The sequence below is a fragment of the Hyperoodon ampullatus genome (assembly GCF_949752795.1).
Source record: "Hyperoodon ampullatus genome assembly, chromosome: 10".
Lineage (NCBI taxonomy): Eukaryota > Metazoa > Chordata > Mammalia > Artiodactyla > Ziphiidae > Hyperoodon > Hyperoodon ampullatus.
In genome coordinates this window covers 84381662-84395351 of record NC_136923.1, presented here as the reverse complement: position 1 = coordinate 84395351, position 13690 = coordinate 84381662, and the positions used below count along the sequence as shown (strand labels likewise).

Here is a 13690-nt window from a genome sequence, read left to right as displayed (position 1 = left end):
TATGTGGGAAAAGAATCTGAAAGAAGAGTAGATATATGTATATGTATGACTGAACCACTTTGCTGTATACCTGAAACTAACACATTGTAAATCAACTGTACTCTAATCTAAAATTTTTAAAAAGTTTAAATTAGGTGAGAGATTGATAGACCTTCTAATATGATAGCAAAGGAAATAGTAAAACCTGGTTGAATTATGGATATATTTTGAAGGTGGAGCTGATGAGATGTAAGATCTGAGCAAAAGCAAAGATTCACAGATAACTGCACACATGGCGTAGTTGTTTACTGAGATGTGGGGAGATTGGGAAGGGGAAAGTCTGGGGGGAAGATTAGGAATTCAGTCTTTGGCAATGTTAAGTATAAAATACTTGTCGAGAAGGCAGCTGCATATGTCAATTTGGAGTTTGAAGGAGCAGTCCAAGGTGGAAAGACATATGCATATACGTGGTATTTAAGGACTGAGCCCTGAGCATGCAAATGTAAGATTCATACAAGAGATAGTTATAATACAACATGTAATAAGGACTATTAATAGGATTGAAATAACTTCAGGGATCCTGGGTGTATTCTAGGAGTTTCTAAACCAGTCTTGAGGAGTCAGCAAAAGCTTCGGGGAAGAGGTAGTGGGTAAGGTCTGAACTGAGATCCAAAGGACAAGTAGGAACTGGCAAATGGGAAAGGGAGAAGGATTTCCAGGGGAAATGCAACCTCGACGTCCAAAAGCAAAAGAGGACACGAAACTCAGGAATTCCCCTGCCCCTTTCCACTCCAACTTCTCTGTCACATTTATCCTCCTGCCAGAGGAGGGACTATAGACGTTTGGAGGGAAGTTGAATTGGAGAGTTTTAACATTTGGATTTGGTGGGCAATATTTTTGTGGCTTCTAGTTACTTCTGTGTGGAGTGAAGTTCTTATTCGGCATCTAGCAGTGCAATTTCTGGAAGGTAGCACGCAGAGGCAGCCGCGAACAACAGGAGCCTTGGTGTGCAGAGGCTTCCAAAAGCCCTATTCCGAGACCAACTCCGAAAACAAAAATCCTGTTTTCAGACACAAGAACTCCTGTCCCTGTCAAAACGGATCCAAATGTTATCCAATCGGAAATGGAATTCTGAAAATCTGGCTCCCTTGCAGGCAAAGAAAAACCTCTTGAGATTTTGGACAGTTTCTTCTCAAGCGAGGGTTTCCTCAAGGCTTTGCCCCGCCGGCTCCTCCTCGGTTCCCCCTGCAGCTCCTCCTGTGAGCCCAGACAAGCTTCTGACGAAGCGAGTTCAGAGACTGAATATTTGGCGGATTGGAAACGGGCAGACTTGGAGGTGCTGCTGGAACCCTGTGGTTCTCAAGGGGACCGAAAAGAGGCCGAGTAAAGGGAGGAGTGAGCTGAGCTAGTGGGGCGGAAGAAAAAGACGGGGGGGAAAACGAAAAGAAAAGAAGCCATTCTTGTGTTTGAAAACCCAGTTGTGACAACGGAGCTGAATATCGACGAGGGAACATCCGTTTATAAGCAGAGTGGACCAGCTGAAGTGTGTTGGACAGGAAACCCAGAGATCGATGCGTCGGAACCAACCTTGGCTGCAAGTTTTATAGCAACTCCATTGTTAAGCTGTATTCAAACAGTTGAACTAAATCTTCCTCTAGATCTTACATCATATTTCACCTTTCCTAAGGTATTTACCTTTCAAAAGTCACCTCTCAGAGGATTAGCCTGCCATAGAAGTGTGGCACGTAAGTCCCACGTTCTCACCTTTCATGGAAAAATCTCGCCCTTCTGCTTGATAAATCAAGACATTTCTGATAAATTAAGACTCATTTGGTTGTGGCACAGTGCCCCGGGGTGTAAATATACTCTCCTCTCGGATTCCCATCACGGGAACAATGGGAAGAACTGAATCCTTCGGTAGACGTGGTCTTGTACACGATTTCATGGAGGGGGGAGGAGGACAAATTCCACATTTATTTCCATTATGTCCTCCATTAAAGGGTCTTTAAATTATTATCTGTTTATTATGCTTTGATTAATTATGTGCAGGTAGATGCAGATATAGCACAATCCACAAGAAGTATTTTTAATACAGATTTGGGTTCAAAAGAAAAACATCAGATTTCAGTGTTTATACCTGGATTTGGTACAGAGGAGCATGGTAGGAAAATCAAGAAGATACTAAATATAAAAAGATGTTGTATTGGAATAAAATTCTATGGGAGACACGGGATGGAAATAACGAATTCAAGGAAATAAAACATCAAAGGAAAATCTTTCACAGAAGTTTAACAAGGGCTTTCTCTTCTCTCTCTTTCTCAAGAGATGTTGGTAAGTATTAAATTACTATAGTTTTAAGATTCCTTTGATATAAGTTACTCTATCCTTCAGAAAAATTGAACCTTATGAAGAAAAATGTTACATGTCCACTGAAGAAAAATGTGAGGGGGAATATCGAATTTATCAAAATTCTGTTGGGGGTTAAGAATGCCCCCAAAGCAATTGAACTGTACAAAGGAAACCTAATAAAAAGGTGCATTTGGAGCCTGGGTAGCTCAGTTGGTAGAGCATCAGACTTTTAATCTGAGGGTCCAGGGTTCAAGTCCCTGTCCAGGCGCTCTAGACCTGTGTTTTCTCGGGCCAATAGTACTTAAGCTTCTCTCCAAGGGGAAAATTTGGGTTAAACTTTGACTTTTACCAACCTACAGTGCGAAAAAGCCAAGAAGTCAGTTACCTTCAGCCTTAACTAGTAGTTGAGGTTTGATATTCTGTTCCAAACAAAAGATGATTTTAGCAGTTTCTAATAAGAGAGACTTCCTGAGGAACACAGTACAAAACCCTTACAGCCCATGAAATATAAGAAAGCTATCCTTCTAGACTAGGGTGCTTTAGAAAAGGAACTGGAAACTATATTTGTTGGGTAAAGTATTCTCTGGGTCAGGACCTTTAGATTTTCAGTTATTCACTCTCACAACTGAGCTACTTGGCAGATGGGAAAGCCCTCCACTAAACCGTGGTAATGTCACATTTTAATGATAAACCCAAATGGTAGGGAGTTATTTCACAAATACGGCAGTATGATCTTTAGTTGAAATGCTCACCATACCCAGAAATATTGGCATACTTTACCATACGTTTCTGCAATTTTGTCCTGTTGTGTGTTGCTGGTGTAATTTCTTGCTCAGTGGATTGTATTTCTCTTTAGAAATATACATTTCCCCCCTCCCCCTCTGTAGAAGGATTGTACTTCCCATGCCATTTGAAGATTATGTGATGGTCTACATAGAAAATGCTAAGGAACCTAAAAATAAACAAACAAACAAAAATCCTCCTAGAACTAATAAGTATGTTCAGCAAAGTCACAGAATGCAAGACCAAAATAGAAAAATCAACTGTATTTCCATATACTAGCAATAAACATGTGGACACCAGAATTAAAATACAGGACTTTTTTTAAAAAAAGGAAAAGAACACTTAGATGAAAATCTATCCAGACATGTGAACATGTACATGCTGGAAACAACAAAACTATAAAATTCTGATGAAATAAATCAAAGACCTAAATAAATGGAGAGAGAGTCCATGATTATAAAACTCAACATAGCTAAGATGTCAACTCTCCTGGAAATGATATAGAGGTTTAACGTAATTTAACATAATTCCTATCAAGATCCAGGTAAGATTTTTTTGTAGCTATAGACATGACTATTCTAAAATGTATATGGGAAGAAAAATGAGTTAGAATAACTAGAATGATTCCAAAAAACAGGAATAAAGTGGAAGAAAACATTCTTATTATTTCAAGACTTATTATACAGCCACAGTAATAAAGAGTGTACATTTTTGGCAGAGGGATAGATATATGTCGATGAAACACTATAGAGATTCCAGAAAGCACCACATGCAAGTACATCTAAATTATTTTTTACAGAAGTACAGAGGCAATTCAGTAGAGGAAGAAAAGTCCTTTCACAAGATTGTGGTGGAGCAATCCATAGGCAAAAGAAGCCAACCGCAGCCTAAACCTCACACCTTATTTAAAAAGTAACTGAAAATGGTTCATAGATTTAAAATAAAACATAAAACTATAAAACTTTTAGAAAAAATACGAGAAAATTCGGGGGACCTGGGGCTTGGTGGAGAGTTCCTAGACATAACATCAAACACACAATCCATAAAAGACAAATTTGACTAACTGGATTTCATCAAAATTAAAAACTTTTGCTCTGCAAAGGATTCTGTTAAGAAAATAAAAAAAGCAAGATACAGACTGGGAGAAAATATTTGCAAATCACATATCTGGCAAAGACATATCTAGAATATACAACGACCTCTCAAAACTCCACATTAAAACAACACTCAATCCAATTAGAAAATGGGCAAAAAACATGAAAAGACATTTCACCAAAGAGGATATACAAATGGGAAATAAGCACATGAAAAGATGCTCAATATCACTAGTCATTTAGGAAATATATATTAAGACCATGGTGAGATATCACTACACACCTATTGTAAGAGATAGAATAACAAATAGTAACAACTGCCAAAGGTTGGTAAGAATACAGAGAAACTGGATCTGTTATACATTGCTCATAGGAATGTAGAATGGTGTAGCCACTCTGAAATATAGTTTATCAGTTTCTTAAAGGGCTAAACACACACTCACCATACAACTCAGCAATTCCACTCCTAGGCATTTATCCCAGAACAATGAAAACTTATATCCACACAAAACCCTGTGCATTATTATTTATAGGAGCTTTATTTGTAATAGCTCAAACCTGAAAACAACCAAAATGTTCCTTAATAGGTGAGTAGGTTAAACAAGCTGTGGTCCATCTATACTATGGAAGTATACATCCATACTCAACTGTAAAAAAAAATGAGCTATTGATACAGGCAACCTTGATACATTATCTTTGCAACTTCATGTGAATTTATAACTATAAGTATAATTACTTCATGTGACTTTATAATTATTTATGATTATTTCATTGAAATAATATATTTATTATATAATATACACACTTCCTCTTCCTCATGGACTTGGCCATGTGACTTGATTTGACTAATGAAATGTCAGTGGAAATGTCCAGTCGGATATATCAGAGAAGTTAAGAACCATTATGTGGGGATTAGGTAGAAGAGCCCTTGGTAATCAAATCACCTGGTTCATAGATAGGTGAGTTCTGTATGTTGCTGTGAGCTTTAAATGAACTGCTGTGACACAACCTCCCACTCAGAAGTAACCCTTCAAGATAGTGGTGAAAAGAAATCCTCCCAGTGGCTAGAGCTTTAGATGGTTCATTTGATGTTCCTTTTTACATGGAGAGAGAAGTGGCCTAAGATAAAGCTGTATATGGAATCCTTGGCAAAAGGAAACGGTTGGCTGGAAGGTCAGGAATCTGAAAAGAGCAAGATTTGAAGATTAGAGACCAGAGGTGTGGAGAAATGCATGTGGATTGACTTGTGGGAATTGTCACAATGTTGAGGATCTTTTATCATATATTAATACCTTCCAGATAAAATCTACTTCAGAACAGCCACTGAACAAGTAGCTGGACAGATCAACTCATCCAGTAGATGTCATCACCCTCAGGCATCAATAACAGACATTTCTTATTTTAAAATATTATTAAAAGATTGAAGGAAGGTTTTTTACCCTCTTTTTTTCTTCTTCTTCTTGGTGTGGGGCTGAACTTTGGTGAGTCATGTCTCCAAGTATCTCAAATGATCCCAGATACTTTAATGTTGAAATTTCCAGTATACAAACATCTAACTGATGCTAGAGAGCCATAAACCACAGCTAGCAATAGTAAATGCTGAATGAATGGGGTAACATTGCAACCAGTGTACTGTGACAACACAGCAAAGGAAGGTGAGAATTATTCATCCTAGAAGAGATGTTAGGAGAACTTAATAGACAAATCATTTGAAGTAGTCACGGAAAATGGAGGGCAGATTGCATTTGTCCAAAACCTTTGGATCCATTGATCTCAACATTTGAACAAAAGCTTGAAGGAGACCAGGGAGTAAATCTTATAGATATCTGAGGTAAGAATTCTCTACACAGAGGGAACAGCATCAGAACAATATGTTGGATAAGATAAAATAGAGGAATAAAAGCAAAATACTCTCTAAGAGGTGAGGACAAATACCTACTTAGTCATAGGCAAGAATCCTTCAGCAGATGAGGAGAAAAAGAATCCACATCACAATTGTGGAGTAGAGGTGGAAAAAAAAAAAAAACGGAATCAGAGAGGACTGTTTAGAATAAGTGTGATTTCCCTTCACTAACTGCAGGAATAATCACAGATAGGGGCATGTGGAGTGTAGTCTCTGGGAGAGTTAACACTGTATCCTGTTTGATACCAAAAAAAAAAAAAAAAAAAAAAAAAAGCTGGCGGCATTAGAACCATTTCCTTAATTCTTTGACCACTGTGGAACGGTCAATGTCTTTCACATCTTCCTTCTCTGACTGTAAAAGGAAGAGACATTTCGAATACCATTATATAAGTGACAGTGTTTTTCAAATCACTCAGAAGTGAATGGGTGTAAAATCAATGTAAAAAACGGTCATGAATGGTATTTTAATAAATGAAATAGAAGATATAGGAATAGAAATAGGAAATACCAGAATAAACCCATGCAGTAAAATACTGTTCGGTAGAGTTTCGCCTCTCTGTCTCTCCAAATATCTATCATCTATCTAAGGCTATATCGATATTGGTATAGATGATAGATAGAGATAGACTCAGATAGTTATCTCTCTCATTTATATATATATATATATCTCATATGTATAAATGTATATATATATATACATACATTTGTTTGCATATTGTATTGAGTTGTGACTTAAAATGTATTTCGACACTGAGTTGCAGTCAGAAAAGTTTTGAAAAAAGACTTTCATGAGAGGGTACAATTTGAAGACAGCAGCATCTCCTTGAGATGACAAATATCTGGGGGTGGGGGATCGGGGTAAGAGCCCCAAAGGAATAATGGAGTTTCGCTTTTCTTGGCTGGGGTAGCTGCATAGCTGGGCTCAGTGCGCGTGGCTGCGGACCCGTGGAGGGTCCTCTGCTGGTGCGAGCTGCTAAGCTCGCCACTCCACCATTGCTCCTTAATTTTTATTGTGGACGGGCACATGGAGTACAAGGAGAAAAAACCAAACGAACAAAACAAACAAAAACACACTAGCATACAAGCCTCGGCCTAGCCATGTGACTGAAGGAACACTCTTCGCTCACTATCCAAAAGCTTCCAGTACTAAAGAGAAAAGATTTACAACCTTCCAGACGGGCCCCTTGTAGCGTCATCGCAGAGGCAGCCGCAAATGAGAGCTGTGTTCGGGAACTTCCCAAAGGTTCTGCTCTCTAATATAAGCCTCGGGAAAAGGAAGGTCCTATCTTATTAAAAAATTTATTCGTTTGTTGAGTCCAAACGGCCCCAAACGAGATACAATCGAAATTGTGACCCCCGTGTAATAATTTGAGAAACAAACTGGGTTAATTCTATTTCAGGCGCACCGTACTGAAAATCTTGCGCCCTTGCGAGCAAACAAAAGGCCTCTCTTTTATTCCAAGTGTCATCTATAAGATTTTTCGACAGGTAACAGAGGAGATGGTTAACACGTTTCCTTTCCGGTGGCAGCAGAGTTGGCTCCACGACTTCCGATCTTCTCCCCGAGAAGGGTCCACCCAGAGTTTTGCTCCGCGGGCTCTTCCTCCGCTCCAAGAGGCTAGCGGCTCCAGGGAGTGGGGAGGGGTGCTGGGGAGGGGTTCAATGACGAGCTTGGGCACTCTTGGGCAGGTTGGAAAATTGCAGACCCGAAGGTGATGACCCGAGGTCATCTGGTTGCGGAAGAGCTGATCTACGTGCCTCGAGAGAGAGGGGCGACGAAAACCATCAGAAAGAAAGGAAATCGAAAAAAATGTTCAGCGCAGAAACGGTGACATAATCACTGAAGGGAACAACAGTGGCTTTTCACAGGGGCTTTCTTTGACACGGGTTAAGCAGAGTGGCGCAGCGGAAGCGTGCTGGGCCCATAACCCAGAGGTCGATGGATCGAAACCATCCTCTGCTAGAGAGCTTTTTTTCCCGTCCCTTGCTAAAAACTTTACTCCAACTCGGCTACAAGCACGCACAAACACCGAATCCATTTCTACCTCTTCCATGTTCAACCAGTTAACATTCACGAGTTTGAGAATCCTCTACTTTGCCTTCTTGCTTCCCACCTTTCTTTGAAATCCCGCCATTCTCTCACTCGGCAATTCCAAAACCCTTCTACCTATCTGAAGTGACACACTGCCCCGAATTGTCAAATTCCTTCCATCCCTGGTGTCCAGTAGAGGAGCAATGGAAATATTCCTTCAGCGGAGGCGGTCTTATATCAATATATTGTATGCGACCTCTTGGAGAAAGACGTGATAAATTCCATATTTACTTCTGTTACAACTTCCAGTAAAGGGCCTTTCAAATTTGTTATCTACTTACGATGTTTTCATTGTTTGCATTCTATTAGTAAATGCAAATATAAATGAAACCAAAAGAATTAATTATAACAGATTTGTGGTTCTGTCACATATCAAAATTTCAGATTTCAGTGTTTATACCTATATTTGGTGCAGACTAGTATAGTAGGACGATCGAATAAAGACTTTAAGCGTAAGCATACATTATATTAGCGTACAATTCTGTGGAAATACAAATTCAAGGAGAAAGAGATTGATGAAGTGGGAGATGTCTGGACCCATTTTTGGACAGTGTGGGTTTTGAATGGAACCCGTTCTCCGAGTTCCTTAACTTAACAACCTTAAAATGACCTTTCCTGAAAGAATCGTATTGAATCCGTGCCATTTTTATTGTTATTGGGAGGAATGGTATTAGAAATCTTAAAACGTTATTCGTTTTTCAATTTCTCGGAATGTTAGTGCCCTAGTTCACTCTGGCTAAGCCAGAATATTCAGCCTCAAATTCAATCTCCCACTTCTTTGCTCCCCTCCTGGAGCTCCGACCCCACCCGGCTAGGTGAGGAGAGCGATTGGAGAGGGTGGCCGGGGCGAAGGGGCGGGGGAGGTTGCCGAGCGAGGGACAAAGCCGGGTGCCTGCGGAGGCGCTCAGGCTCCCGGTCGGTAGACAAGAAATCCCTTTGGCCCCCTCCGGAGCCTCGCGACCCCGCCAGAGTGCCATCGTACCTGCATACTCAAAGTGCGAACAATCGAGGGTGACACCCATTCAGCCTCGGGGAGGCGAATGGAAAAGGAAGGAAGGAAAAGGAAAAGGCAAAGGAAAGGAAGAAGGGCGGGAATCCCCAAGCAGCAAATCCGGCCTCCGTTATTCCCCGCTGCTGGCGCCACGAACGCCGTCTGGGCTGCCCAGGTCCACGCGCCCGGGTCTCCGGTCCCGCGCTCCCGCCAGCGCCCCGCCCCCCGACCCCAACCTCCACCGACTCACCCTGAGGGGCTCGGACTGCCCTCCCTACTCCGACGCCGGGGGCCGGCGGGCGGAAGGATCGGTGACGGGGCCGAGAGCCGGAGTCTGGAGACCCGGCGCCTGCTCGACTCTAGCTCTGGGACTCCAGCCGCGCGCTTCCTCTCTAATCCCTGTCCTCGTGCCGCGCGCTGCAACCCGGAGAGGAGAGAAGAGAGGCCAGAGCGGCCAGCTTAGGCCTCAAACTAGCAGAGCAGGCTACGGGGGCTGCCGAGGTCCCGCGTGTCCTCTGTTTCCACCGGCCGCTCACTTTCGGATGCAGGACCTGGAGGGTGAGGCCCCGGGACCCTTTCACTTTCCTCGCGCAGGGATCCCAACCGTCACCGGAACACTTCGACTGCGGCTGAGTCACCAGGCGTCAGAAACCTCGGGAGCCCAAACCCGAAGTCAAAGGCACCGACCCCGCCTCACTGCTCCACATGGGCACTTACGTGGGCAAGCTGGGACTCTCGCCGTCGTCCCCAGCCGGGGGGCGCACAGACTTGTCGGAGAGGCCCTTGAACCGCCGGCCAGCTCAGCCCCTTCATCAGGTCCCCCGGGTTCAGCAAGTCCATCGTGCCCACCCTGCCCCTCGGCACAGACCTGCGAGGAGGCTGCCGAACTGGGATCCTACCAGTCCCAACGCGTGCGTGCTCAATGAGGCTTGGAGGCGCTTTCCCATGAACAGGTCCCGGAATTCCATCATGGGGCCTCATCCCTCAGACTGGTGGGAAAGTTACTTCAAGCGGAGTATCTGGTCTCTCCGGCACCCCAGGGCAACATGGAGCCCGGTGACCATCAGGCTCGCTCCTCGTGAGCGGACAGCGCCCCCCTCCACTGCCCCAGCAGAGGTGACGAACTCTGCAGGGGTCTCACCTTCTGAGAAGCCCCCAGACCCATGTGCGAAGGAGACAGTGCTGAGGGCCCTCAGAGAGTGCAAGAAGCGGAAAGTGAGGTGGGAAGAACCACTGTTCCATGAGAGCTTGGACAGTAAGAGAAGGATTCCAGAGACCAGACCATCTGCGTTTAAGCCTCTGACGTAAAACGGAGTCCTCACTTCTTTTGTGCCCAGGCCTGAGCCTCTGGAGAGAAGCCTCGACTGCTGGGGCTCAGATCACAGCTTGAGTAACAGGCCCAGCTGCTCCTCCATGGACTCCTTGGCCAGCACACACACAGGTGGCCCCCTTAGCTCCCAAAGAAATGCTATTGCAAGCTCTTACAGCTCTTCTAGAGATTCCTCTGAGCCTTGGAAGAGAAGTATTCCCAGTACATCACTCCAGATACCAGAGTGGCCAATAAAAAGGAAAGAACATTGGTGATCCGTCTCAGTCTCCAGTCCCACTGGTATCAGATGAGTCCCCAGAAACATCTGGCAGCTCTGGGCAGCAAAATCAGATTCCCCTGCTTCTATCAAGCCCTGGGAGGCTGCTGTCCCTGACTCCACCTCCTCAGCTTGGTTATGCAGTCCCCGAAGACCTGGCCTTAGGGAAGAAAGCTGGACTCCAACGGAGCAACAAAGCCAGAGAAGATACGACTGAGGTCACCACAGACTCTGTCCCTGACACTTGGTCTGCTATTCAGCCTCTCCTGTCCCAGGGCACTGATCCTCAGTTGGAAAGCTTACATAAAATGCAGAAGTCTCCAAGTCCACTGGCCTTCCCACAACCTACCGGAGAGGCAATCAGTGTGGCCCACTCGCCTCTGAAGACAGCGAGCCTGCTGGCCTCACATGGGTGCTCACAGTCGGAGCCCCTTTCAGGCACCTCTTCAGACTCAAAACCCACAACTACGTTCATCCTTCTGACCCTTGTTTCTCCCACAGCACCAGTCACCGACACCTTCAACCTCTCAGGCTGCCATACCCCAAGACTCACCTGCCATTATCCCTGCAGCACCCACTATGCAAAGCACTTTGTTTGGATTGATCAGCAGCCCAGCTCCCCATCTTCCTGCATCTGCACCTCCTGTTGCAACTTCTGCTGACCGCATGTCAAAACCCATCTTGGGGCTCCCAGCCAATAGTGAGATAGGAGGCTCCTCATATTCCAGAATTTCAAGCACAGCTGCAGCATCTTCACCTCCGGGTACCTCAACTCCCACCTTCAAGCCTGTCTTTGGCAGCATAAGACCACTTAACACTATGCCCGTGAGAGCTCCTTTCTCTTTCAAGCAGACCTCTCCTCCACCTACTCCTGCTTCTACCCGTCTCTTCCAAGGCCTGGTCAAGGCTACAACTGTAGTCATGTCCACCACCCCAGCCAGCACATCCAAAGGCTCCTTTAGGCCACCTTTGGGATTTGGTGTAGTGGATGTTACCAGTACCATGGGCAGCACTTGCTCTATCCCTTCCACTTGCCCCCCTTTCCCTCTCGGGGCTGCCTGTGCCTTCAGGGCCAGCTTCTCCCCAGCTGCAGGCTTCACTTTCCCACTGTGCCAGTGTCCAACCATTCCTACTGTGCACACAGTCACCATCTTTAGCCAGGTTCTTCCCAGTGCTGTCCAGATATCCCCTACCAGGAGCACTGCCAATTTTAGCACTGTGGGTAGCCCTGTGGCAGCTTCAGCCCTAGTAACCACCAACCAGCCTGCATTGTCATCCAGGATCTCCAGTTCGACCTCAGCATTCACAATTCCATTGGAGTCATGCTCAAGGCCACCTTTCCCACTATCCCTGGGAGCTACTCCCCAACCTGCATTTGGGGCTGCATATGTGCAGAAGCAAGAAGCCCCACAACCGGCCCTTGGCCCAAGCTTCCGTAGCTCTTCCATTTTTGGAAACTCAACAGTGGCCTCCTCGATCCCAACACCGATTCCAGCCCAACCATCCTTCAGGGGTACCATGCAGTCGGCCTTTGGGGGTGTGGCACCATCAGCCTCCACCTTTCACATCCCTGCCAGCTTCCGGCCGGCCTTTGACAGCACTCCAGTGGGTTCCCTTCGGTCAAGCTAATAAGAATGGTTTGGGAGTTGTCACCCCAACCCACCGGAGTGGGGCTTGTGGCTCAGTGTTTGGCAGCACAGCCCCACGACCATTTGACTTTGGTGGATTAGAGTGCCCTGTGGACTGTGAGGAGACTGGGATCAGCGTCACTGCCCCAGACGTGAGCTCCAGCTCTGGAGCATTCAGCACTGGAGCAGTGCCAAGTGGGAGCACTAGCACCATCACAACCTTGGGGAAAGGCTGGGGCCCAAACAACCAGGGCTGGAGCAGCCAGGGCACACCTTTTGCCTTGGGGAAGGCCAGCATTTCTGCAAGACAAACTATGTTTGGAGACCCCTGCATGGCCCCCTTTGCTCAGAGCACCCCTGTCACTGGATCATTTAAGGCAGGCAGCAGCCTTGGCTTTGGGATGCCCTCTCCACCGCCCCAGGGCTCTGTTGGGAGAAGACCTTTCAGATCGTCAGCCCCTTCATTTTTCCATTGGTGCAAAATCAAAAACCCCAGAGAATAGGGAGCAAGGGCATTCCCAAAGGCATCATGCCCACAAGAAATAACTTGTGTTCCTTGCCATTCGTACCCTGATTTTGACCTCAGCATAGTGAAGCGCCTCAGTCACTTCTAATTCTCTACAGCAAAAATACCCCAGATCTAAGCTGAGAGCTTTACACACTCACCTTGTGGTCCTAATCTACATTCTAGAGGAAAATGAAGGACTAAAGTATCTAGTGGTGATAGCAGAATGAAACTGAGTGGAACCAAAGCTTTGGAATTGAACAGAGCCTTGCCTTCCCCTCCCTACCCACTCCTTTCTGTGTCAAGGGTGGGCTCAGTCAGGACACTGCCTTCTGCTTTTTTCTCTGAGAACAGACATACCAGGGAGGCAAAAAGTACAACCCATATTCTCTTGCATCTTTGGGAGGAGGAATAGATTCTCTCTAAATCTTAGCCTGCTTTTATTTGGCTCAAAGAAGTGGTTCCTTTATCTGGTCTCCTAGGGAGGCCAATTGCTCATTTCTTGCCATTTTGTTCCTCAGTTTGTTCTTGGAGAAGATTTGTTTTAGTTTAATTTTTTTATTTTAGAGAAGCTTTTAATGCAGTTTGACCTTGAAGCCAACTTTTTCTTGAGGATCAATGGTCTACCCAAGAGAGCATCCATGGGAGGGCCAGGGGAGGAAAACCACAGAGTGGTGCAACCTTGCTTCTTTTCTTTACACCATAGGTCATAATTCCTCCATAATTACGAGTGAGAAATGCTCAATTAGGGAACCAAAGCTTCTACTTTTCTTTTAATTT

At 45.0% G+C, this 13690-nt stretch overlaps 1 protein-coding gene across 1 annotated transcript; it reads left to right on the top strand.

Annotated features, from left to right (window-relative positions):
• Positions 1 to 9896: 9896 nt before the first annotated feature.
• On the top strand, positions 9897 to 12951 carry LOC307058859 (POM121-like protein 2; the record flags this gene model as incomplete). Its single annotated transcript, XM_079712568.1, is given in 6 exon segments — positions 9897 to 10496; positions 10500 to 10769; positions 10771 to 11288; positions 11290 to 12384; positions 12386 to 12869; positions 12871 to 12951. Coding segments are annotated over 6 exon segments (3048 nt in total).
• Between the last annotated feature and the right edge of the window lie 739 nt (positions 12952 to 13690).